This window comes from Lepisosteus platostomus, chromosome 25 (assembly GCF_059453375.1).
Source record: "Lepisosteus platostomus isolate fLepPlt1 chromosome 25, fLepPlt1.hap1, whole genome shotgun sequence".
NCBI lineage: Eukaryota > Metazoa > Chordata > Actinopteri > Semionotiformes > Lepisosteidae > Lepisosteus > Lepisosteus platostomus.
Window position 1 is genome coordinate 8644445 of NC_142635.1, and position 27172 is coordinate 8671616.

The 27172-nt window shown below is 42.3% G+C and overlaps 1 protein-coding gene across 2 annotated transcripts in view; it reads left to right on the forward strand.

The window, feature by feature from the left end:
* The window catches only part of robo4 (roundabout, axon guidance receptor, homolog 4 (Drosophila)), a 28833-nt gene extending 9784 nt beyond the window's left edge, over positions 1–19049 (forward strand). For both annotated transcript variants that reach the window (XM_088619289.1, XM_088619290.1), the window contains exons 2-19: positions 141–467; positions 2220–2377; positions 2829–2949; positions 3345–3483; positions 4314–4441; positions 4956–5071; positions 5431–5659; positions 6107–6228; positions 6818–6989; positions 7606–7800; positions 8209–8251; positions 9554–9669; positions 10415–10729; positions 10947–11054; positions 11667–11811; positions 12509–12742; positions 13288–13658; positions 17463–19049. In XM_088619289.1, the coding sequence (XP_088475415.1) occupies positions 141–467; positions 2220–2377; positions 2829–2949; positions 3345–3483; positions 4314–4441; positions 4956–5071; positions 5431–5659; positions 6107–6228; positions 6818–6989; positions 7606–7800; positions 8209–8251; positions 9554–9669; positions 10415–10729; positions 10947–11054; positions 11667–11811; positions 12509–12742; positions 13288–13658; positions 17463–17692 (3269 nt within the window). In that variant the 3' untranslated portion in view covers positions 17693–19049. The remainder of the gene's footprint in view (positions 1–140; positions 468–2219; positions 2378–2828; positions 2950–3344; positions 3484–4313; positions 4442–4955; positions 5072–5430; positions 5660–6106; positions 6229–6817; positions 6990–7605; positions 7801–8208; positions 8252–9553; positions 9670–10414; positions 10730–10946; positions 11055–11666; positions 11812–12508; positions 12743–13287; positions 13659–17462) is intronic.
* The last annotated feature ends 8123 nt before the right edge of the window (positions 19050–27172 follow it).

Sequence of the window (27172 nt, forward strand, 5' to 3'; positions counted from 1 at the left end):
CTTAAAATGCTATAACTGAGGAAGAAGTTACTAAGTGGCTGTAGGCCCTTATACCATGTGTTTTGTTGGATTGGAAATGATGTAAAAGAATAGTGAATGCTGTAGTCTGACAATTTGCCCATGGTGTGCTCTCTCGACAGGCTCCAGGCTACGTTCTGAGGACACGGTGCCCCAGATCGTCCACCACCCCTCGGACGTGGTTGTCCAGGTGGACAGCCCAGCCTCCCTGTCCTGCCGCGCAGAGGGGCACCCAGAGCCCACCATCGAGTGGTACCGCAACGGGGTGCCGGTGGAGACCAGCAGGCCGGCTGGCCAGTCGCATCCCATCATTCTCCCAGACGGGAGCCTGTTCTTCCTGCGCGTGACGCCCGGCAGGCGGGGCCACTCCGATGAGGGCGTCTATGCCTGCGTGGCCCGCAACAGCCTGGGCCTGGCCACCAGCCGCAACGCCACACTGCACATCGCAGGTGAGGTGCCACAGAGCACCGGAGTAGAGATCAGCTCTCTTTTCCACTTCATGCGGAACATCTGTCCTTAATAGTCCTGCATGAGTGAAGGGAACCTAAAGGAATATCAATTAGGAAGAGATGACAAGATTTTTTTTCACATACTGGTTGTGAAAGGCAAAAAAGTCTCAGGCCTCACTGGTAGCTATGGTTAGGCTTTTCAAGTCCACATTAGTCCTGCTGGGAATCTCCCAGGCGATTCTACAGCTCTATCAAAAGGAGCTGTGCCTTGTTTTACAGCTTTCCTAATAACTATTCAAGGACACCTTTAAATAAATAGCAGGTTGGTCTTTAGGCTCTTGTAAAATTGGAAATTAAACATTGAGGGTCTTTTACAAAGGCAATGAAACAGCAGTTTCACAGGTCAGAAGTTCTGATTGTCCTGAAGACAATAAAGACCTTTAAGCTTAAGACTGGGAATTGCCGACACTTAGAGACTCAGGTTTTGTCTGGAAGAATCCAGAGATAAAGATAAGATATCAGTGTTTGCTAACGGTTTGTTTGGCAAACACACAAAATGATGAACATTGTGTCAGCGGGTCTGGTGGACACTGGAGCTCATTAGTTTTGATTAAGAGTCCTTGAAGTGTTGTTTCTGAGATTTGGATTGCAGTGCCAGAGCCTTTGAAAGCAGAGGGAAAGCAGTGGTGTTGACAGAGCTGACACAAAAGGCAGCAGTATGATGTCATGTGCCCAGCTGGGCTTGAAAGACTCAGGATCTTGAAACATCTCCTTCCTACAACACCTAAAAACCTCGTCACTCTTTAAAAAGATATAATCAGGACCTCCATTAGATTTAATTCACAATACCTTAGGGCATTTAGTCTTTGACGCACATACGACTCATTCTGATTAAGAAATATAATTATATTCCATGGTTAGCATGTTTCAAAATGATTAACTGGCTCTGTTGATGAAGCGGTATTGAATATTGAAAAGAGAATAAGCAAGCACATCGAGGTCATCGTTTAACTATTTTTCCTGTTTCCCGCCCATTAAAAAACAAATCTGCCTGTACTACAATAACACATTAAACAAAAGTTTGTAATGTGTTCTGTTTCATATTTATGTATTAAATACACTTTACACTATAGGGTGCTTTTTCCTGTTCTGAGAAAATAATGACTTCTGTTTAACAATAACATTTTTTTCTATTGTGGCGTTTTCCACATTAACGACAAGTGTGACTGGAAATGGCTTGAAGTGTGTGGGACTTGCTATGTTTGCTCCACTGTAGCAGCTCACCCTTCACATTATTCCAAAAGGAAGTCAGTGTTTATGGAACTCTCCTTAAAAACAGAATAGCAGGAAACGCCTCAGAACATGAAGCTGTAAGCTTCAAATAGGCTTTCAGATTGGGTACACATTATTCTGTCCCTTCCTGTTTGTCTCTCACAAATAATGGAATAACAAAGCAGGCTGTTGGCTCGTTCAGTTTAAGGCCCATTAACTATCAGCAGGTTTCCAAGGATGGAGGTTTCTGAATTTTGATTAAATTTTAAATAAATAAAATATAGAAAGTTATACATACTCCTTATGCTTGTGAAAGAGAAGCATTGTTTCTTGAAAGTGATTTCTGAGATGCCCAGTGAGCAAATGAAGCATTCTGATTATAATGGATATGTAGAGTAGACAGCTCCCCATACTATCCAGAGGTCAGTGGATTTGGGTGTGGAATCAAATGCAAACTCAGCCTTCTTATCTGTGTGGCAGCCCTAAGGGAGGAGTTTCGCACCCAGCCCAGCGATGTGGAGGTGGCAGTGGGCGAGCCAGCGGTCTTGAACTGCACCCCGCCCAGAGGGCACCCTGAGCCCAATGTCACCTGGAAGAAGGACGGGACGCTCATCGACAGGATGGATGAGCGCTACAGTGTGAGTTAAAAAAATGCCCCGCAGGCAGTGCCAGAACCACAGATTATCCCAAAGAAACCTCTTTCACTATGAGCCATCCCAGGTGTAAAACCCAGGCCCTGGTGTCTTGGCCAAGTTTCCCCTGGCCTTTACCAATCATGGCCTCTTAATAATCCAATCAATGAACTGGCTTCAATACTCTGTTCTCCTCCCCACTGATATGTGGGGAGCAGGGGGAGAGTACATTGTGCACTCTTGCTGCCGTCACATCATCCAGGTGGGGCTGCACACTGGTGGTGGTGGAGGGGATCCCCATTACCCGTAAAGCTGATATCTGCTCTTCCTCTCTCACTGCTCATCAGCAGTAGTAAAATCATTTGCGATTACAATCTGGGTAGGTGCAAATTTAAAAAGGACTATCTAAAACAAAAACTATCCGTATGTCTTTGTGACCATTTTGATTTGTTTTCAGATTCTGAATGGGAGGCTGGTTATTCCTCATGCCCAGAAGAACGACTCGGGCGTCTATATCTGTGTGGCAACCAACACAGTTGGGGTACGAGAGAGCAGAGCTGGACGTCTGACGGTTTTGGGTAAGGAGAGTCATCCTTCAGACAGCTGTATCGCTGATGCTAATGTGAATGACTGTGTTAAGAGAAACATTTTAGACTTTACTTGTTTGTATTTTGAATATGGCTTTTGCTTTATCTTTAAATATTTCCTGGACACGGGTCTTATCCCTGGGCAGCATGGTGGTGCACTGGTTACCATTGCTGCCTTGCAGTGCTGGGGCCCTGGGGCGCTTTCTGTCTGTGTGGAGTTTGGATTTAACTGTATTGAACTCCTGATTGAATCTATAGATAAATCAGACTTGCACACATTCAGAAGATGGTAACGGAATACACATACGCGGTCTATAAAAAACAAAAAAAAACATTTTGTGGGAAGTGAAAAGCAGCAGTTGTTTTGAAAATTCTGTCCGTTGCAGAGAGGCCAATATTCACCCAGAAGCCCCAGGATGTCACGGCAATGGTGGGTGGCTCAGTGCAGTTCACCTGCAGAGTGCAGGGAGACCCGATGCCTGCTGTTCATTGGAGCCGTGACCAGGGGCTGCTGCCCTACGGGAGGTATGATTTTCCTTTGAGGAGTTACGAGTGTCCTAAACATTACCGTGGGGCTTTCCCTGAGCCTGGCCAGAGGCACTAGTCTGCTGGCTTTGAGTTTGTGTTTCGTTCCTTGTTTGAGTCCATAAGGAAGTGTTACGGTTTTACTCTAGAGTGGGTCCATCAAGAGCAAAGCCTAAACGAGCCTTTAGAGAGACTAAATTTTTATTTTCTTAAACAAGCTCACATTCTTCTCATTTTAAGTTTTGAAATGATATTGTCACCAAAAAAAGCTGTTAGTGCTACTGACTGGAAATAGTTTTGAGGACGTTTATGAATTTCTAGAGGACATTGAAAAGTCCAACAGCTTTTGAATTGAAAAAAAAACATTCAAAGAGTTTAATTACCGTTCGCGGAAAAGATATTTGGTGACACTCCTGTATCATCTGGGACATCACCCGTTTCAAAAATTCGGCTCAGGTGCCAGTCGATCAAAACAGCTTCGTATCCATGAACCAGAACACAAGAATGGAGGATGAAGTGTGTAAATAACTGTTGGCCTGTGCATGTTCTCTGTGTGAAGTGTACGTCTATGTTTTTGCACCAAGACACCAGATCAAATGTCTTGTATGTGCAACGTGCAGACAAATAAAGTGAGTCTGAATTCAGAATTATTGGTGGACACACTGTAGCTGATTAGCCCTGATCTTGCGCTAGTGTCTAAATCCTAGCTCAGTAGAAGAACAATGTGAGTGGGGGGCTGGTTCACCAAATGTGAAATTTGAACACGCTCCCATCACTCAACGGGTGTCAGGTGTGAACTGCAGCTAACCCCCACACCGTTCTGTCCGCAGGTATGTGGTGAATTCAGATCACAGCCTACAGATCCACTACGTCACAGCTCAGGATGCTGGGAGATACACTTGCATTGCGGCCAATGAAGTGGGCTCCTCGTCCAGCAGTGCTGTTCTCTCAGTGCAGGGTGAGCAATCATATTGGTAATAGTTGCTGCTATGCTACTGAATTTGCTACATCGCTCATACAGTTGTTTCTTATTCTTGCTACTTGCAATAAGAAGAAAATATTCTGCAAGTGTTTTAAAGCACAAAAATGAAAATATATCAAGATTCATCTTAAAGAATCACTGCTGCGTGGCACAATGATTGGTTGAAATTCAAAGGGGCAAGGGTGTTGTTACAAATATGTGATTGGGCTGCCTTTTCAGCACACAGTTTCAGACTTTCACAGTTTAAAAGCATTTTACAGAATTGCACTTCAAGGGCACTGCTTTCTTCTCAATGACTGCTTGAACAATAAGAAATAAGAAACCAATCCATATTCCTTCCTGAAGGAACAAGGTTCTTTCATGTTCATGTTCAATATGTTTGATAGCTAATCTCGTATTTTGAAATGTTTCAGGATACTTCGATTATCAGTTCAACGTTGATCATTTGTTCCACTTTGTCTCGGACGCTCATGCCTCTTGTGCATTGCAGAAGCACTGGACACAGGGCAGAAGGAGCTGCACAGAGAGCTGTCCAGCGTGCGAGTGGATCTGGAGAGCATCGCTGTGCAGCCCGCTTCCTCCAATATGGTGCTGCTGTACTGGAAGGTGAGGAAGCATTCACGCCAGACAGATGAAGCGTTTGGTTTCTTTTCTGTTTGACTGCATGGCCACCCGTTCCATGAAGTACAGTATGAGCGACTCTCTTTTAGGGAAAAGAAAAATACATCCCGGAGATTCTCGCATATCGGCAGGACCTGCGTCGTTTCTGCACAAATAGCAAGTGTTGCCTTCAGATGTGTTTTTTTCACCCACAAGGCATCGACATTGGCAGCCTGCGGATCATCTCGATTTGGATATCCACAAACATATCCGATTTCAATGTTGGCTCTCGTGAAAATACTCCCAAGAATGAACCGTCTCCTGGAAGCTGTTTGATCTGTGATGTCCCCATGCTTTCTGTACAGGCGCAACTAACTCCACCACAGCCTCACTACTTGGATGGCTACGGGGTCCTGTACCGCCCCCTCCTGCCAGCCAGCTCTGATTGGGTGGAGAAGAGGGTGGCTCTGGAGGGCAGCGCTGTGATTGGCCCACTCAAGAGAGGTTACAAGTACGAGTTTAAGGTACGGCCCCACGGAGAGGGCCTATATGGGCGCGAGAGCAACTCCAGGCACCTCTGGATTCCAGAGGAAGGTGAGCCATCTAGTCTGCAAGCAGAGCTACGCACACGTGACAATAAAACAAGCGTGAAGACAGTTCTAGTTGTATATCAATTCAATATTCCTAGAAACTTCAATGAAGACTATAGCATCTGTGCTAATATGTTTATGCATATATTCTAAATATTGACATTCATTATATGTAGTATATAGATACATGGGTTACATAAATAATCTGCATCTGCATTTGCCCAAATTTAAGAACTCTTACATTTCTGTGAGCTCCCTCAACTATACTATATTATAGCTCATTTAAAAATTCAGTTGCAATGTGTATGAATACTTTTGGCATTGTATGGAATGGTAGATTTTATGATATGACAAAGAGGTTTTGGCAAAAAGGGATCGATTGGATTGTGTCTCAAAGAACAAACAAGAGAACAAGGAATGAACCCCGCGATTGTGTCTCCTGCTCTCTCAGTCCCCAGCGCCCCTCCTCAGCGTATCTCTGTGATGCTGGCGGTGGGCAGGAATGATACAGCTCAGGTGAGCTGGGAGCCGCCTCCCCATGAGGCTCACAATGGGATCATCAGGGGCTACCAGGTAACAGCTCCTCCGCCACAGAGCTCCCTCGCTGTTTGAGCAAACACTACGCGGGGTTTCGTTTGAAAGAGGGGTTGGAATTTCTACCCGATATTTAATTTAAGGGGCAGCTTTTCACCCTCACAATCTGGGCTCTCGTAAAACACTGACAAAATTCTTCTTTCCTTACATCTTCCCAGATAGAGAATTTCCCTTATTTTTAAATATTTTTTTAACTACTGTATTTGTAATATTAAAGGTTCGTGTTAAATGCATTTAGTGCGGACTAGCACCTAATGTTCACACGTTTGCTATTGACTGAAATGATGTTACTATTGTACCGTACCATAAATGAGCTGAAGTGAATTTCTTTCCTAATTTTATGCATCTGTTAATGACTTTAAGCAAATAACTCAAAATAATTAACCATTAATGTTATTGTTTTCATACTGAAGCACCATTCTGTGAAAACCATAGAGAAGGGTAGGCGAGGAAGGGAGAGAGGACAATTATTGCCGGGCCAAAGTGCTCGTTTGGAAAATTATTATTCAAAGAAAACGATGAACTATATCAGATATTTTAATATATCAATGTTGTTTGTTTGTTTCAGGTCTGGTGTTCCTTTTCTGTGGGTCATCAGTCCTCCAACTGGACGGTGGACAGTGGGACTCACAGCCTGGAGATGGGGTCACTAGAGCCTGGCACACAGTACTGGATCAGAGTGGCAGCTCTCAATGGAGCAGGAGTTGGGGTGCCAAGTGAACCCCATAGCCTCTTCATAGGTCAGCGTCACATCAGATCATCCTGGGTCCAGAATCATCCATACAGTGTATATACAGTGTAGCTCTCAGGACTAACAAAATGGCCATTTCTGAACCATTTCTAATGTATATATGAATTAAATTCTAGCCATGTTGTATCACTCGTGTATTATGTTCTGTCACTATTAAAAACAAACACCAGATATGAAAACGCATGAAAAATAGAGACATTTTCTGTCCATACTGTATATATATCTGTATATGACATGGTCTTCCTAAATTAGGATTGATAAGGATAAGGTTAACGTTTTAAACTGGATTCGGGATGACAGAATACCTGTTATCTTTAAATATCCACATCTTTTATATTTTTTACTAGTTTATGCAGATGAGAGTTGCCAAGCATTTTCTTCACAATTGTTTACTTACATCCCTATATTTTTGGGAGATAGCATAATACAAAACTGATATTCTCTGGGATTCCTGTTCTTTTTCAGAACACATCTCTTTGCTTAGGATCTTGATTCTTTGTGAAGGTTCATAGACATGCTTACATACTGGACAGTGTTATTCGGCTTAAGATTTCATTAGTAGCTCTACACTGAGTATTGAAGTGAATGCATTCTGTCTCCCCCAGAGCCCCAAGAGGCCTTAACTTCAAAACCTCCCAGCCAATCTGCCATGGAGCAAGTCCTGGGGGTTGTGCGAGGCCCCATTTTCATTGGCAGTGCTGGTGCCCTTCTCTGGGTGGCCCTGATGGGTTCAGTGGTGTGTCTGTACCGTCGCCACTCGAGGAACACAGAGCTGAAACACGCCCATCGCCAGGCTACAGGTCAGAAAGTTGGGATATACTGTATCACCCATAGCACCACAGAGTACTAAAGGAGAAGATGAGATGTAGTCTTAATGTTTAATTGGATTGTGCACTAATGTTTCTGCTAACAGTGTTGGTGCCAAACGATGCATTGTCATAAAAAGCATTTGTTTCACTGAACAGACTGGCACTAGTGTTAACACAATGGAGGTCTGACTGAATACAAACCAGACATGAAGCAGAGAAAGCAAGGACACGTTGTTATTAAAACTTGCAACCTTGAACTGTAAGGTTACACTTTCAGTAGATCTCTCAACAAATGTTACTACTTTTAGGAAGCCTCTTAATTAAGAGCAGAAAATGTATGAGCTGAAACAAAGAGTTGTTGGGGGAGCGTTTCTTTCCTCATCATGTCTCTGTTTTCAGGCTTGTACAGACTGGCCAGTGAGGACCTCATCATCAAACACAGGTAACTGAGAAACTAGGGTCGAAAAACAAAAAAAAGAGAATAAGAGATGTTGAATAATAAAAGAATCTCTGCAACTACTTAAAAACTATTAGCAAACTCTGTTACAGGACAGTGTTTCATCACCTGAGCTCGACTGCCGTTGTATACTGTAGCTTGCTTTGTTTGGATTCTTGTGAGCAAAAAAAAAACCAAAACAACTAAACCAGATCCACATTTTAGGTTCTGGACTTTCAGGACCAAATAGTCAAACCCTAATCTGCCTACTGAACCTACACATAAACACTGATACAAAATATTTTCTACTGTGACTTACTTACTTGGGCTCAGGAAAATACTTGAGTTTTAAATATAATTGAGGCGTATGAGTTATGGCATGCACATTTGTAGCAGATCCCCCTGGGTGCTGGCTGAGCAGGGGGGAAATCTGTTTTAGTCTGGCGCTCGGACTGAAGTTGCCGTTTTTAACAGGGTTTTGACCTCAAATCAGAAGCAGTGGAAATAACTTCAAACCGGTCGATTCTGTTTAGGTCGGTCTGCTCTATTACCGCCTTCTTATTTACTGGCAGTCCAACACTGAAACAACCGAGGCTGCTAGCTAATCTGTTAGGGATTCACTCCTAACCATGGGGTCTTTGCCAAGCTCAGGTCTCGCTCAAACCTGAGGGGTCACAAGCTGGCGCCTCGCCGCAAGACATCCATCTTTTCTCCCTTAACGCAACATATCTGCAGCACTTCTCCATCCCCCAGTGGGACTGGCTCTGAACCTGCCCCCTTCCGGGGTTTAGATGGATCTCATTCACTGTCCCCTTAACAGTCAGGGTCTAGCTCCCCGTGTTACTCCCTCACCAAGCCTGGCAGTGAGGGTCCGACTGCCCTGAGTCCACCCGGACTATTCACACACCAAATCCTTATATTGGGAGTCTGGCCTCACACAGGTGATGCCAGGTCCTTAATAACCTCGTGCATATGTGTTGTTAATGCATTTCTCCGTGTGTCTGGTGTATCTCACCTCACCCTCTGGTGCTTTATCCCTTTAAGTGACACTAATTTGCGTTCAATTCCAAACTCGATCCGTGCTTACCACGTTCCACTTCTACACACTAAAAACACTATTCTTATGTGAATCTTGCCTCTTCTCTGCCTTAATTACTGAATAATAATTAGTGGGAGTGCGGGAACTGGAATTTGGATGCTTTGTGCGTGCTTCCTGTGGACCTGATCGAACTGCATTCGTGCATTGTAACCTTTGTGCAAACTCACACTTGTGAAGTGTCAAGTGTTTCGCTGTGGGCTCTTTTGCAGAATGGCAGTGCCAGACTCCCCCTGGATCTCCAGTGCATGGAAATCTGCCCCCTGCTCCGAGCGCTACCCTGGGCTGTGGGCCCAGAGCCAGGAGAACCCAGGCTTCAGGAAGACCAGTAAGTAGCAGAGGTCAAGGCTTCCTCCTGACATGCGAGAGGAATTCACTAACATTTACTCGGCCCTTAGCGTCGCTCATTTGTCAGTTACAGAAATGAACAAGTAAGTGTCACTTCAAGTGCTAATGTGTATGATGTTTATAAAATACAAAAGGTCCTCCAGACAAAACAAAACGCAGGTGATGATGCTGATTCAAATAATGCTCAAAACAGGAAACAGATGAGGAAGTGGAGACAGTCATTTATCTCTTCATGATTTAATACTAAAGAAGAGCGTGAATTGTTCCACTTTTCTTCATGTTTTGTCTGCTGATTGAGCAATAACTTATTTTTTAGGCCATCCGGTTTAGAAACTGTAGATAACAAAAAGGTTTAAGATGTGAGACACTTACAGTTTTGGTTCATTTTATTAAAATCCCCACAAAAGCTGAACTATAAAATGCTGCATTTCTACTTAAACTGCATTGTTGGTGTTGCTCTGATGCAGGCGGTAATGATTCTTTTAGTAATGTGAAGCATAAATTCAAATGCTGTTATGGCTTGTTGTGGCTGATGTATGTTTTTGTAATCGTCCATTAGAAGTATGACTATTAACAGGTCCTACAAATGTTTTTAGTTCTTATTGGAAAGTGGAGGAGGAGGGCAGGAGAAAGAGGCTGAATCAGTGTGCAGATTCACTGTGAAATGTACAGGTTTGGTTCTGAATGAAATAATGTGTGAGTTTCCTTCTCCTCTGTTATTGCAGCACTACCTTTAAAGGGAACAAAGAAGCCGTGTCCTCAAGAAACAGCTGTCCCTATTGTACCCGATAGCTGTGGCCTCTATGGCACCTTTTATGTAGACTTGTCTGGAGCGCTTTTGAAGACATTCAACAGCCCTGCTCGATGCACTAAGATCCCACACTGCAGTCCTAAGGTGTCTGATCCAATCCGTTTCTCTCAGCCGGTGTTTAACACAAGTGCCAGCCGAGATACACAGGTGTTACCTTGGAAACAGGCCCTTCCTGTCCAGCCCAACATGGGTGTGCTCAAAGAATCCTGGGAGAAGAACTATAAGAGAGGTAAGAGGTTGACACATCGAATAATGTACTGACTTTTGAGATATTTATTTTCCATCTTTATTTTAACCAGTCATATGGATGGGTCCAGGCAGGATATTTAATATCAAGCAATGGGACAGATAACATTGTTACTCTGCGTTTAAGAAGACTCCGCTCTTGTACTTGTACATGTCTAGCTGTTATCACAGCAGGCACCTGTGCTCTTGTGGTTCTACAGAACTTCATGCAGTCAACAGTGCTCCTTTGGTGTCTACAAGCCAGCAATCAGGAGCTATTAGGAGTGTGCCCACTTCAAACCTACAGAGACTGACTGATCATCCACGAGGTACAGTTTGTATGACTCTCATATCAAAGGGCCTGTGAACTTCCCACTCATCCACTGTGGATTCAGCTAACTCTAGGAATTTGGCTATGTTACCATGGAAGCAGGCACTTCCTGCCACATCAGTGAACTTCCCACACTCATCTAGCTTCCCAGATGTTCCCAGCAAGTCTTGGAGCATCATATGGAACCCCTAAAAAGAGTATTTTCTAGCAATCGTCAAGACGTCCCACTCTCGTCACAAAAGTAGTATTAAAAGGCCGAGACGGCTATTTGACAAGGCAAAGCTTTTGCTCTTAAAAAAAAAAAGTGATTCAGTAGAAGTTCTTGATTGCAATGCAGTTTTATTACCACAAGAGGTTCGTTCTTTCCTTTAAGTTTCAGCACAGTGATCACAAATTCATGAAAAAGATGGCCTAGACGCTTAACATACAACTTACTGGTTTCTCATGGAATCAGTTTCATTTTCATTTACAAAAAGAGAAAATGGGCACTGGGTTATGATGCTGAGGTCTTGTTTGAAGACACAAGGGGAATTAATTTGCATCTCCGGGACGCTTGTCCCCCTGTGCCTTCGTACATGACTGGTAAAGAGGTACACCTGTTGTTTTGAAGGTGCCCTTCCGGAGTGCCCCAAGGTGGCTGGCTCCCCGAGGGTCCTGCACTACTCAGCATCACTCCGTCTGATCGACATGCTGCCTGCCCTGCCCCCTCTGCCTCAGACTGACCACGACACCCACAGCCTGAGCTCCGAGGAGGAGTGCGTATGGCTCGCCTGATGTTCCTTCTGCCTACAGCGCCGTGCTTCCCCGCACAGTTATCGAGACCCTTGCCAGAAGCACTGGCGTAGCAAAGTAGCCCCACTCCTCATGAAGGACTTGCTCTGAATCGAGCTCCTTGTCCTCACTAGTTATTTGGACATTAGTTAAGTTGGCCAAAGTTATTTTCCCCACCGACAGTGAAACGGTCGGTTTGAGTCATGGTAAAATATTGTGACATTTTGTGGCCTGGAGTAAGAGGCCAGGTATAAACCTCGGAAGAACATAAGCGATCAGGCAGTGCAGTTCTCCAGTATGTTGTGATTCTACTGAGCCAAGCTGCTGGGAGACAATAGGATCAGTAAGGAGGAGATATAAGTACTGAATGCATGCTGAGGCCCAGGAAATGCCTCTCAAGTGCTCAAAGATGATGGATTAGGAAACTGCAGAACAGTGTTTAGGCTCTGTGCTATAGATTAAAAAGCGGTGTGGGCACTGTGGTTAGATAAAAAGCTGAGGAAGTCATTTTGGTCTTCGAGTTAGAGGGGAAAGACGGAGGAATTGTCCCCTTGTGGTTCAATACGATAAGATCAAAGAAGTAATTTGGCTTTGTAGTTCGAGATGGGGGGTGGGGGGCAGAGAGACATTTAGCGGCCTAGTGTGCATGGCAGAGGGTCTGAATTGCTGGTTTTCTCGCAGATCCAGCAGGTCCACCAGGCTGACGGTGGACGGGGGCTCCGTGCGGTCTATAGGAGACACTTCCCGAACCCCAGCGGCGGTGACGGCCGACTGCCCCTCACACCCCAGCCTCTCCTACAGCCGCCTCTCGACTGCCTCCTTCTGTCTGTCCGTGGACGAGGAGACTGATGGCGCCCTCACTCACCAGGAGGTGGCTCGGTACCTGGAACTGAGCCCCAAGGTCAAGAGACACAGGTACAGTACCAGCGGGGATCTGTCCGACATTTGCTTCTTCAGCTTGAAGTCATTTGTACTTTCTTTTTTTATTATTCTATGCATCCAATACAAACAAGAGAACATAAAATATATCAATAATATTGTCAGGGGTACATACTATGATACAATTACACTTTAGGTAAAGATCAACCAAATTAAGTCTGCACAGCTCTTGTGTTCTTTTGATATAATCTGTAAATATGCCTTTACATCTATTTTAAACTGTTCGTCATTTGTACTTTCTGTCGTTGTTAAAACTGGGAACTGCAGTCCGAGTAGAAGAAACAAGACTATATGAGGTTTTTGGGGGCTACGATCTTCTAGACATACTGTAGCTTATTAACCTGAAAACTATTTGTTGCAGCAGAAGAACAAATTGACTAGAAGAAAACGAAAGACAAGATGAAATATAGCAATCACTCATTCACGTCTGAACTTAAATTCTAAACACAGTAGGCTTGATCTGTGAATCTTTTCTGTATCTGGTGGTCTGACAGAATGACATCTTTTTTTTTTTCTTGCAGAGCTTTGGCTGAAAGTCCGACTTCACCACCTCGTCCATTTTCACCCACACCGACATTTGGGTACATCTGCGGCCCTTTGCCCTCTGACCTGGAAGCAGAAGATGTGAGCGAGGATCTGGACTTGGACCTGGCGGGGTCGCGCCAGCTCTGCCCTCGAGGGGGGGTGCCCAGACGCTGCCACACCCCCTCGTCCTGTGGCAGCGAATGGGAGGGCTCGCTGTGGAATGGCTGGGGCTCCGTGTCAGGGGGCAACACGCCAAGCGCCCGTGCCAGCCTGCTCAGCTCCTCGGATGGCTCCTTCATGAACGATGCCAACTTCGCCAGGGTCCTGGCTGTCGCCGCAGAAACACTGGGCGGCAGTTCTTTTTCTGGTAAGAGGTGCTTTTGGGAACTTCTTCTGGAGACCCGGAGGAGTGCGTTGACATGGGAATCATTTTAATAAATGAAGGGAGAAAAGAATTCTTTAACATGTATTAGAAATAATTAGATATGGATGTATATGTGGGAATATTATTAGCAGTCTGTGCTAACCCCATAGAAAACAAAATCAGTGAATAGTAGTGCTCTTATAATATATGTCCGAAAAGACTAAAATGAGGAAAATGAGTGCTACAAAAAGATTAGAAAGGTGCACAAGTCAGTAAAATGTGTTCATTGCAAAGAAAAAAATAATTATAATGTATTAAAGTACAATACTTGATTCTTCTAAGGCATGCTTAATACATATATAAAAAATACTTATACTTTATTACCAGACACCATAATTGTCTTGAAACCATATAAACTGTGTAGCTGAGTATTTTATTTAAATACTGTGTACAAAGCTATGGAACGACTTTTGTGGCATTTTTCACTAGATGGCACACTTGTACCAGGAAAGTGGTCTCTATGTTAGTGTAGTCAGAGCACACAGAAAACTTCTCTGAAAGAGAAAAACTAATTTCACACTTACTGTAACATTTAGTACATTTTTAGAAGTTCACTTTTGACCCATTCTCTGGAAGTGTCTAAATACAGTAGTTTGGTGTTTACATTAACATTTTGTCTTGAAGCTGTCATCTTCTGGAGAATACAGGCTTTGCCTTTGCAGAAAGTTCTGTTTTGCCCTTGTCAATGACAGAAAATCAGCAGCTGACACTGACAGGCAGCACAAACATCTGAAATACTCTGACTTCTGGTTCTGTTGGATTCTTCTGTTGAATTTGATTACTCTAGGGGTGGAAAAATAGGGAGCACTGTCTACAGACGCTTTGCAGTTTTATTGAATCAAGAGAGACTATAAGGGATCTCCCAGTTGCTTTCGGGATAAAATAAAATGCTCTAGTTTTAGCTTTAAAATACACCAAATCTTCTAGGATTTCCATGGAATACCACCTTGGAGAGGTTTAGTTAATGATTTAGTATCTCAACCCAAGAGCAGTTAATATAAAAATGCAGTATGTCCCAAGCAAACGTTTCTCTGAACTCTTTCTTCTGATAGTCTGTGATTTCACTCTTCAGCTCTCGTTTTAATGTTGTCTGGCTTTAATGCCAAATGTTCCTTTTCTAAAATCCCTTCTACAACCTAATATCAATGACATTCTTCACTTCGGCTTTCGTAATTTCTTTCCCCCCAATTTGATTTCTTTTTAAGCAGCCCCACCACCCCCTCCTCTAGCACAAACACACAGGAGCAAACCTCTTTTTTGTCGTTTGCTGCCCTCAGTAGGGGTCTGCATATGGCCTGGGCCTCTATCTCATGCTGTGTTATCTGGCTGCAAGTGTATAAATAATCCTATTTGATTTCAGTTTTAATATTCAATCTGGAAATATGTAATGTAGGGCAGCCCATGACGGCTGCAATAGCTAAATCCTTGTGTGAGCATTAAGAGACAGAGATGAAAAAAAAACATCTGTATTAGTGACTTTAAAAAGGGTTGCAAGAGCTCTCTGTATGGATGAATCAAATACGGATGTATTCCTTTTTCAGAGAGTCTGCACCTTTCTCTTGTTGTGTCCTTAATACAAGTCACCACCAAGGAAGTATCAATTTCAGAACGTGCCACACAAGAGCTGCCTTCCATTTTCCCCAATCAGTGCAGAAGAGTGTTCCATGTTTTCTGGAGCTCTGCTGGTCACAGTTGGTCACTGAAAAACTTCACATTGACTAAATCAATCAATTTACTGCAGACTTGAATGTTTGCGGTGCTGAAGGCTGGTATTTTTGGCCAACTGTGTACTTTCCAGACACTTCTGGGACTAACAATCATTGCTAATATAGCTAAAATGCTTCTTTCTATTTTCTGTAAAAAACCGAACACGGTTCACCGAGAGTCATAATTGCATGGCTACCTTTAATTTAAAATGAAATCTGATAGGTTAGATTTCTGCAATTTAACAGATAAAATCAGGAGAGGACATTGGTGAGCACCTATTAATCAATGCATTCAGAATAAGCACCTTCTCTAGATCTCCCAGTCTTTTCCAGCTCTAAACCTGTAACATGGCCTCATTTATCATCTGCTGTGTAAGCTTGCATTGCATATGCATTTCTGAAGATCTACCAGAACTGCAGCTTTGAAAGCTGATAATTAAATAAATAATTTGACTTGTTTATCTTCTGGAAAAAGGATGGGTGTTCACGCTTGCTCCTTTTTTTACGAAGGTGGAGTTTTCTTCATCTCCACCTGTCAGGGGTGCTGTTGCTTCTTTGTCTTTGGAGAATATGTGTGATTTGAACTATGTCTTGCCCCAGAGTTGTAGAGTGACTTCATGTGATGCAGGTCTTATTACGCAGCTCACACATTCAGCCCTGAATGAACACCATCCGAGCAGCGCCCTCGAGACCAGTGGGCTAGTGTACTTAGTGCTTGTGTGGTCTGTGAAACTGACCTGCCAGGGAATGTGATCTGATTGGGGTCAAACTCTATCTTTTGCTCCGTCTTCAGCCCTGACAGGGAAGACGGTGAGCAGCTTGGAGACAAGCTGGCAAACCAGCTACAGCTCAGCGCCTCCTAATCCATCAAAGTGTCTGAACCAAAGGGATCTGCTGCCTCTTCCCCAGCTAGTTTCCAGCCTGTAAAATTAACAGTTCTACTGCCATTGAAACGGCTCTTCAGCTTCTGCTAAATATCCTAACAACTAAAACTATAACAATCCTAATAAACATGTGCGGTCATGGTTCTGTCTCAACAGTGACATTATGGTATGTGGTATGTTTTGGAGCATTAAACTTAAGTTAATGTTATTGCCTAATTCATTTATTCATTTCCCCCCCATTTTTTAAATATTTCCTAAAGCATTTCTTTTTTTTACTGGTGTGGGGGAGGTGGGTATATGGGCTACTAATCAGTTTCTGAAAATCGCTTTCACCTTCTCAGCTAACAGGAGAATGACTCAGGGATAGAAAGCTTCTCCTAATCCATTATAAAAAATTATACAATTATCCTTCATGTCTTTATTTGATTTATTGCTTGTTTTTAACCCTACGCAGTTTCATCACAAGGATAAAATCGACGCAGAGGATGATTTAAAAGCTTTCATTATTTTTCTTTGAAAATGTTTTTATACTGTCATAAGAAGGCTTGTAATCGAAAATAGAAATAAAGCTCATCTAGCTTGGGCACTAGCCCAGCCAGAACAGTCATATACTCATGTAGGATGAAACAAGCTCCCTAGTAGTTTTCAGAGCTTAATAGATTCTGTTATTTTAGCCAGTTAGTGTGATACATTCCTTCAAGCCTGACAACATACCTCAGCGCTGTGTTCTGCAGCCAAGGGTGAATACAATATTGTAAATGACCTTCTGCAAATCCACTGTACAATTTCAGCAACAGGCTCGTTTCAAATTTGCTTATAACTACAGATCTGAACAGCCTGTTATACCTTTTTTTATTGCTCCCCCACATGGTCTAGAGGGGGAAACTCATCAATATCGAAAAACCTTCTTCCTCTCATGGGCGGCTTTTTAAATCCGTCTCCCGTCTTTACTCTGTAGTTTGCCACCTGCGTGTAACTCTGTGCACTTGTCTCCACGCAATTTCATCTGTCTCCGCTCCCCCCTAAAGTCTGCCTGAGTCTTTCTGCATGTGCTCCTCCGCTTGTACAGCGTGTGTGAAGTAGCCTCAGTGTGTCTGTGAATGGAACAACCGGCAGACAGATTCATTCCAACCTTTTTTTTTCCCCTCCTCCCCCAGATTTCTCCCCCCCCGCCTCACCCTTGAGTGGGCTCTCCCCCCCCTACGAGTCGTGTTTCGGGGAGCGGGCCCCCCTGCCGGCGTGGGACTGGAGCACGGCGTGGATGGAGGAGATGGAGGCTCAGTACGGTGCCCCAAGGGGCTGGGGAGAGAGGCCGGGGGCCGCGGTTCCGGAGCCCCGAAGTCCACCCCAGGACAGCGGGAAGGAGGCAGAGGGCAAGGGGGGGTAGAGAACTCCAGAAAGTGGCATCATCTGAGAGGAACGCACTGTGACCCCCCATTTCCCAAAGCCTGCCTGCCTCAAACTGTACCAGCGCCTGCCATGGCGCTGCGCCCCGTTCCCGAATACCTCAGCACAGCCCCTTCCCCTCGCCCTCTCCAGCTGGGGCTCCTCCCTACAGACCCCCTTTCAGGAGGGCCCCCTCTGTTCCATCCCAGAATCGAAGGATGCAATTAGTGTAAATAAAGCAAATGCTAATTGGCAGATAATTGAAAGCAGAAATGTAGCAGGGCATGGGCTGATCTGCTGTTAGGGTGCATTTTCTGTGGAACCTTTGGTTTTACATACTGCTGGATTTGGGGGGAAAGTTTCCCTTTTTTGGGGGGGAACCCCCTAGTACAGAGCCCTAGATGAGAACCACTGCACTAGAGGATGCAAAAAAAAAAGCAAAGTAGAACTGTAGATCCTTACTAAGTGTAGGGTGGTTATTTTAAAGTACTGGGAGAAAAGGTTTGGGCCTTAAATTGTCCCGGTCTGCTGATATAATATTCACACTGCTCTTTCTGGCTGTAGTCATGACAGTTCCCAGCGCCTTGGTGTTAACATCAAATTGACTGCATTTCTGCAGTGCTGTAACACATTCCCAAAAGACTCAAGAGAATATTATCTATTGATCTGATTTACATGGAATAAAACTCAAAGTGCAATCCATTTAGTTCCTAAAAGCATATTTTCCCTTCCTCTAAACGCAAGAAGAATGACAATAGTGCCTTTCATTGTGCTTCTACTTTTGCAGTTGTTTATCTTCATTTTGCTTATATTTCCATCCTTGGTTCTAAGCTTTTTTTTTTAATGAATCAGAATTTTCTTAAAAGCATTTCCATGCCTGTTTTGGTGCTTTCAGCCACTTTAATTTTATGAGAAACGCTAAGGCACTGTAAGTATTATTTTATGACATAAAAATGGGATTCTACTGCATTATTGTTAGGACAAGGATTCAGAAACCAGTTTTAATGTACCTTTTCTTTGCTGTCAGGGACATTTGGACAAATATAGAAATCAGTTTTAAATTTCATGCAATTTGGCATAGGATATCTGAAGAAATGTATACAAGCAAACCAATTAGTTATATATTTAAGGGATTTTTGTAGTACAAGAATAGGCAGTATTTTACTAAGATTGGACTAATATAATTGTATTAAATTAGTATGATGATCAAGAGGATTAACATGTCATGCTATAGAAGAGTATCATTGTAAATAGGTTTTTCTGCATTTTGAAGAATTCTACTTAACTGTGACACTTTAAGTTCTGAAGTGACTAACACTGGCTTTACTGATGTAAATAAAAGATGTTTTTAGATTTTATCTGTTGCTTGAACAGTACATCTCCATACAAACAAAAAGTTTAGAAAGTTCCAAGAACTAGGACTAGCACATCGGTAGCTCTGTCTCACCGTTGTACTCCTCTATCACCCACTGAGATTTCATTAACATACTGAAAGGTTTGGGAAAAAAGACTTGTTTATTTAGCTTCACTGGAAAGACTAAAAAGAAGACTTTTTTTTGTTCCCTTCTGTCAAGAGAATAACTTAATTTAAACTTCCAACCACAAAAAAAAAAAAAACTCACTGAAACAAATTTCCTTCCTGAAATACACCAGAACCACTGCTATTGTTTGTTTGTCAAAGCTTCAGTTACTCTAGCAGGGGTGCCAGAGCTGCTGTGTTTGAACAGTGCCTACACCTACCCACAGCTGCGATGCGTTAGCCATTAGTCAATTAGTCAGCCACCCGATTAGAGCTTCCATGTGCATATGTGCTTTAACCACATACCTGAAGCATAGAATTGCCTTACTCAAAATACTTAAAACCCATCTATATATATTTTTTAAAGTGTATATATATACACTTTATATATTTTTTAAATATAAAATGTATATATATATAAATAAATGTGTATATATAATATATATATATTTTGTGTTGTTTTTTTCTGCTCTGCCTGAGCTGACCTGTTAGAATATGTGCATTTAATCTTAAATAAAACTGGAATCTTTTGACACTGCAAGGGATTCCTGTTTGGCAAAATGTCACCATTTATCTATATGTCCTAGGTTGAGGGCATGTCAGGCTGTTGTAAACACCTAATCCCGTGGGAAAACCCCCCAAAAAATAACATCACAGCCTTCGAAAAAACTCCTTCTTGATCTACATATTTTGCAGGCGCCCTGATGGATTATCCTTCTCTCTCACACCATCTGAAGCCATATGTTCCTTACAGAAATCCATTAACCTCCAGCACTGGATCCTGAAACCTGTCCTGGAATCTAAACGCCACTGCATTTCAACTGCTGCCAAAATAAACATCCTTTTACTGGGTTGTTCTTAATCCACTGACCTACTTTATCAGGCTAAAGCACAGTAATTCTGCGGCCTCAAAGCCATCAGATTCAGACCTTTCAAATCCTTTCACTGCTGTGTATGTCATTTGCTAGGCTTTGTGAAAAACCCACAGGAGTAATACAAACCTCATCACAGGTATTTACAGTAGCTACTGTTCAGCTCAGTCTTTAAAATTGCTACATGACGGCCTGTTTTGTCTTAGGTCCATCTCCGACCATGTTAGATTTTACCAGACAAACCATAGTAAAATTTGTTGACTCGTCCTTCTTTGTTCATCAAACACTTGTTAGACTCCCAATGAGCAGGACTGCCCTTTCTGCTAACAACACATGCCTTCTGCCTTGGTCTAAATTAAAGCTCAACTAAAGCTCTGTCTCCATCTGTGTGGCAAATGACACAAATGAATTGAATTTAAGTAAACAGTTATACAAAACTGCCACTGGACAGAAAATTGGCAAGCAAACTACAGACATGGCGGTAGTGACTCACTACAGTTCACTCACTGGTTCACTGGGCTGAGAGGAAGGGCGATTTGTGATTTTAATGGACAGAGATGCATTAACATTTTACAGCTCTCACTTCCCTTGCCAGTTTACTGTTTCAAAATAGGATTGGAGAATTGAAATGAAAAGAAAAACATGTAGTTTCAGGCCCCTGTTAGTTTATAAATTGTATGCTTGTGAGGAGGTACTTCATTTTCACAGTGATAAAAAGTCTTTACCTGTGAGCTACAATCCTAGAGACCCTGGTATTTCCTGAGCAGGATGTTGACATTGTGCAACATAAATGGCGACTTCTTTAAGTGCACACAGAGAGGATCTGGCCTTCTGAGGGTCTGTTGTTTCCAGCTCAGGAGGTTATCTGAATTGACTGCACCATCCTGCTATACAGACAAATTGGACCAGATCATAAGGAGATAGAATTACATTAAAAGGGTCCCTGTGATTCAGACTGTAGATGACAAAGTATTGGTGAAGACGTACAGCACATTTTAAGTGGGACACAGTGTGAGGCCAATGAGATTTTAATGGAAGAAGGCTTAGATTGGTCTCTTTCTCTCGTGTGATGTGAGCAATTGTTTGTTGACCCCTTCTCTTTTTGTGCAATCATCACGGTATTCCAACAGCAAAAGCATTGTACTGTACTGTATGTAGGAACTAAGCAATGTGGAAGGTCATGTCATGAGCTCCCAACTGCATGACTGTTACATGATGACCAAGATGGCAAGAATGTATCTCTTTTCAACCATCACCATGTTCAAGGCAGGATCAGTACTTCAAAGCTTTCCACTGCAGCAGATCACAAGCAGCCCTTGAGGAGAGGTGCTGCATTAGCTGCAGTGCAATCGTTTTTCCCTTACAGTGATTTTACAGCACTTCCAGGTGGGTCATGCTGGAGTGTGGCAATGGGGCTTTATGGGTTTCGCCGTCTTATTTATCACCTTTTTTCTTCAAATGAAGAGTTCCACCTAAGGCACAATTCTTGAAAAAGAAGATTTCCAATAAGATCTGTATTCCTCTACCCCTCCCTTTATCAATTTAGCCCAGCTTTGATGGCGATCAACCACAGAAACTAGAGATCTCCTTCTTGATATGTTTGCGAACACCTGCAGGTAAGAAGATTAAAGACAGTCTTTGGAAACAAAGCATTTTTTAAATTCTGAATATAACCCCGCCTAAATGCGACTGCAGTAAATTATAAAGTGCTGGGAATGACAGACCCTTGGAGACTGAACGTGTTAATCTACAGTACAGCATGAGGCCTGGAAATACAATACACAGAAAAAAGCCGTCTTCTTTTTTTTTAAAAAAAAAAGCAAAACAGTGTGAAGACTTTTCAAGGCTAGGATGTTTGACCAATGGGACGTCTTTTGGGGGTTAATTAAATCCCTGTCCCATTAAACTTTGCTCCCCCGTGTCTCCTTCCAGATTGATAAGTCTATCTGTAGTGTAATGGAGCTTCTCCATCTGACACATAACAAATGAATTGGCCGATGATTTATAGTGGAAGGGGAGTTCTCCTTGATAGGCAAAGGGTGGCAGTCCTTTCCTGGCTGCTTAAGGGGTCAGTGGAAAGACTCCCCCCCCACCATTCCCCATAGCACATGCACAGTGTCTGTGGAGACCCCTGCATGTCACCGTATTAAAGAGCTGGGGAGAAAGCAGCGCTTGAGCCGTGAGGATACTGCTCAGTCAACTCAACTGTTACGGTTGTCTCGAAAATCTGACAAGCCCCGTGCAGAGATCAGCGCCTCCGAATATTTTCAGGATTTTCTCATCTGTCGAGATGGATATCTACACATGGATATCACTGCATATTTTATCAGAAACTAGAATCAGACTGATAATAGCAGTTCTGAAGAGGTACAAGAGGTTTTGGTGATCAGATTGGTTATAATTATCGGATATTATCCACCAGCCTTTTGGAAACAATGTATTGAACAATATACCTTTGTGGAAGTGGACTTCAATCTTCATTGGTATCCACATGTTATCACTAAAGATTTTACAAATCGTTCTGTAATCCTCTAAATAACCTCTAACAAACAGAATAATAATTCCTCACATTTATAAAGATTTAATCCCAAAGCACTTTGGATAAGTAACCTGAAATGGTACTCCGCTGAAGGAAAGTGTGGCAGCCAGTATGCTTTGGAAATTGTTTCACTACAGTTCTAATCATTATGAGCAGAGCAATTATTTTAAATGCATTGTTCCTTTTTAAGGTTTAATGTTAAATGTGAAGCATCGCTTGCTTTGTGTCTACAGAGCAAACTACATCTGAAAAGTTATCGCACCCATTGTTTCTGATGATTTCACTTATCATTCCTTAACAGACAGGATTGTAGATGGCGTGACTTTATAATGTGACACAAATCAACTAAACAAGGTTCTAATTTCTAAATGCAATGAGGACAGCATCTGTCTAAATGACTGAGATTTTTATTTTATTCTCTCCCTTAAAACCCAACCATATCCCAGAAGCACTTCCTTTAAAAAATAAACCCATGTTGACTGATGACGGAAAACTGAATTTTTATTGCGAGAAAAGTTTGTCATTCTGAGGGTTTTTTCCAAATAATTTTAAAAGTAATCTAATAAAAACATGTTTATTTCATACAAGTCATAACCTTGGTCACAACACTTAGGCAATAAATGGTGTTCAGACACGTTAACGCAATAAAAGATTTGCTGCTAATTATAAATATTGTATTTCGAGATCAGTGAGAAAGTTACTCATGCTACAGAAAACTGCATTGCGACCCACATTCAGAATCTGTAGACCTTTCGTCAGACAGTGACAGTGACGTCTAACGGCCTCTTCTCATTTTGCTAGGTATTTATGTATTCATTTAGTTTTTGGTTCATTTATTTTCAATCTGGGCAAGCGGTATTATGGAAAGTGTGTACAACCAAGTGAAGCACCGCTGGAATCTCTATCTGGCTTGAATATCATGTAATGCATCCCTGTTTAAATATCCACAGTATGGCCATTGCATTTCCACACCGTATAATGAGATAGGGCGGATTAAATTGTCTTAGCATGATGGGTCCTGACTAATGCAGCGGAGGAGTGTTGATACAACTGGGGGTCCTACTTTGAAGTCAGTCGCAGGTGTGGATGAGCTGGGCAATCTGTTGGCTTTTTTTTAGTGGGATGCAAAGGGTCACGCGATATTCAGCTAAAACGGTACAATGCCCCAAGAAACTAGACGATTACACACCTGGATCTGAGTCATCCATGCCCAGTCTTAGGTCAGCTTGTAAACCAGCTCAGCAACATAGCCACTAGGCTGGGCTTTGTTCAGGTCTGCATAGCACAAAGGGGACATAAAGCATGGCCTAAGGGAAATAAAAAGAACGCCGACAAAGTCGATCAGAGACTGAAGGGTCATGAACTATTTTTTAAGATTAATGGGTGCTTCCTTGGACAGGCGTAAAAGATTTAAATGGCTTTTAGTTGGTGGGGGGTTAATGAAGTCACAATGAGTTTGATGGATTTGTTTCTTGTTTTCCACCTCATCCATTGTAATATTACGTCACTTCAACACCAAAACTATTATTCACATTATTAATATTTAAAAGGTGGGATCTCATGAGAGTACATGCGAAATGAGTGGGCTACTTTGGTCTTGAAATTATCTTTGGATAATTATGCTGATTACATAAATTGGGGGAATTCACAATCTTTCACAGGATTCCCTTAGGTGATTTCCTGTCATACACTTTGCATTTAGCAATACGTTAACACGGGACCTAAAAACACAATGCTGTGCATGAAAACGTCAATGGACTATATCCGACAGGAACCGCAGACTGAAACTGTAATACCCATGCTGATACAGTAAGTCTTTTTGTTCAGATTAGTTCAGCTTAACCCTGAATCCAATTTTTGTAAAAATTGAATAATTAAACTCAACTTGACATTAAAAAAAAGAAAGAAGGTTCCATAAAAGCAGACAAAACAAATCAACCAAATATGCGATTCCATTAATTTGTCAAGATTCATTTTGTTTAAACAAAACCAATCCTATCCAAAACAAATGTGTTCCGTGAATGGAAATGGCCTCTCTGTTGTTTTTTAAATGTTAAGGTACTTGTTTCTGCTTTCACAGCACAATTAAACATTCCACAGGATTCGCTTTTGAATCAGTCGAGATAAACAGAAGCCTGCAATCAGACCACTTCTTTGTTCTGATTCTGACACCACAAATGCGGCTGTGCATAGGTTGCTTTCCCGCCTTCGGAAAAAATAAACATATGTGCCTCTGCAGTTTTTTAAGTGAATATTACAGGGAAGACACTGAAGGTTCCCCTTGTTAACTTCACATGCTTCAGGATTAAAAACCTGAGACGACAGATAAACATTTGTGCTGCTAAGGACACCAGTACACAACGTCTATGGAATAACGTGTCCTGTGCAACTGTTAGTTGTTCCTAGAAAAGGAATGATGCTCTTCCGCAGTACTACATGCAATAAATGCCAAGGTTTAAACCATTCACATGTGCTTCATGGACAAACGCATCATTCATTGATACCAGGAAACACCACGGGGCAGGTCCCATGTCTGACTTCCCTTTTAAATTAATTATTGATTTATTGAGTGGCTGTTATATGAAGTTTTGTTGAAATGTAGCGGTTAAAGTTGAAAAAAATGCAGAGCCTTGTGAGTGTCATGAATTCTTGGCTTGTTCTTCAGTACACCACCACGCGGTAATGTTCTCCAAGGAGCAAACTTGCACACCCAGGTTTCGTTTCAGGCTGAATGTTTTGTGATTCACGAACAAACAATCAAAATACTTTTAAAAAGTTGCTCCAGGGTTTGTTTACACATAGAAGCAGAGCCCTGTTCTGAAAAAAAACTGCTCTTAAAGTGAAGTCATTTTTAACTGTGGCCCTGCCTTTTTGTCGTGTATCATTAGATGTTCCTCTCAAAACTGGAAAGCCAATTTAATTTTATGAAAGTACTGGCATTAGCAAAAAAAAATAATTGGGAGCTCTCTGTTCAGCCTGCAATCAAACAGCTTAAAACGTGAGCACTTCAGCTGGTTTGTTCAACTATCTGACTTTTTGCAGTTAGAAATAATCGTTTACAGAGGAAAGAAAATGGAAGGAACCTTTGTTGCATTTTTTAGGCATATTCTCTTAATTAAAAAAACAGCTGATGGCTTGTTTTTGTGGGTAGTCTAGGGTAAAAGGTTGCAAATTTTCTGCAGCTCAGAAAAATGTCAGAAGCATACATGAAATGGCACTTTATTGAAAGGGTAGTGTTATGTTCATTGTAATTTTAAAATGTATTAATTCCTCCCAAAACAAGAATGATCAGCAATAAGCCGTGGTACATGAAACACCTCAATCATACAAGCCTCAAGTGATGTAAAAACAGCTTCCCATACAGCACATAACAATTGAGATATTGTATACTTTCAACAGGTCTTGTTCAATGAAATACATACTGGTAGCCCCGTAACATAAAGAGATGTTGGACAGGACACGAGTTTTTGGGTAAAATGAAATCTCAGCTCTGTAATCTAAGGGGTCCAACCCCAGTACTCGAGCAGTTTTCATTCCAGATCAGCTCTAAATAATTTAAGTTGAAATCAGCTTCAATGGAGCAGTTTAGCATATTTTTTTCCTGTTCCTAAGATATAAAGAAACCCATAAGCTCTTCCTGGACTGGACTAGGGCACTCCTGTTTTATGATCAACTGTCTTATTAGGATTAGCCGTTCTGAGTCTATTATGGACCCTATAGAAATCCTCAAAGTCCTCTACAGGTGATAAAAGTTTTATATTTGATCTCTCAGTAATGAAACAGGCAAGAATGCATGTACAGAAGTCAGGAGAAGATTAATTTTTCTTCCCTATGTTGAAATGCAAAGTATGACTTGTCTTTTCTGCTTATGTGGTCTCCACTGAGAATTCCCAGTGATAGAGGTGAACCAGTTTGGTGAGCTTCACTACCAGAGAAGCTTACTAATTACTTGAGATATCTTGGCTTTGGGATTCAATGGGAAACAGGCTGAAAATTATTACTGACCTGTCACTAAAACTTAGAATCTGCATTTTGTTTTCACTTATCATAGGGGCCCCTTACAGTTTTTGGAGCTAATTTCACTCTGTTGAGGAAGAGGCATGAAATAATCCTGTTCACAGACAGGATTCAGTGGGCAGTCTTGGTGCTTGCATGCTTGCATGAGCACTCACACAACAGGATATCACTAGGGGGCAGTACTCACATACAGCATCTGTGTTTCCCTAACTGGGGGGTCGGGGTCCCCTAGGGCACTAGTGGTGGGGGGGTCTCTGGGGGCTTGCGAAGATGTGACTAATCTATTCTCTTGCCCTGCTCTCAGCAAAGCAGTCGAAAGTGATTTCACGCTTTTTAATACAGACACTGCCAGGCACCATCTGATGCAAACAATCCAAGGCGTCTGGTGAAAGCCTTACTTCATGCTGTCAGGCAAGCACCCTTCCTCAAAAAGTAAAAGGTTTTTTTGTTTTTGTGCATGTGGGGTTTGGTTCTGTAACCGAAATCTCTTATCTCCTCCATTTCTTTTGGTATCTACCTGCTGTAATCGCCATC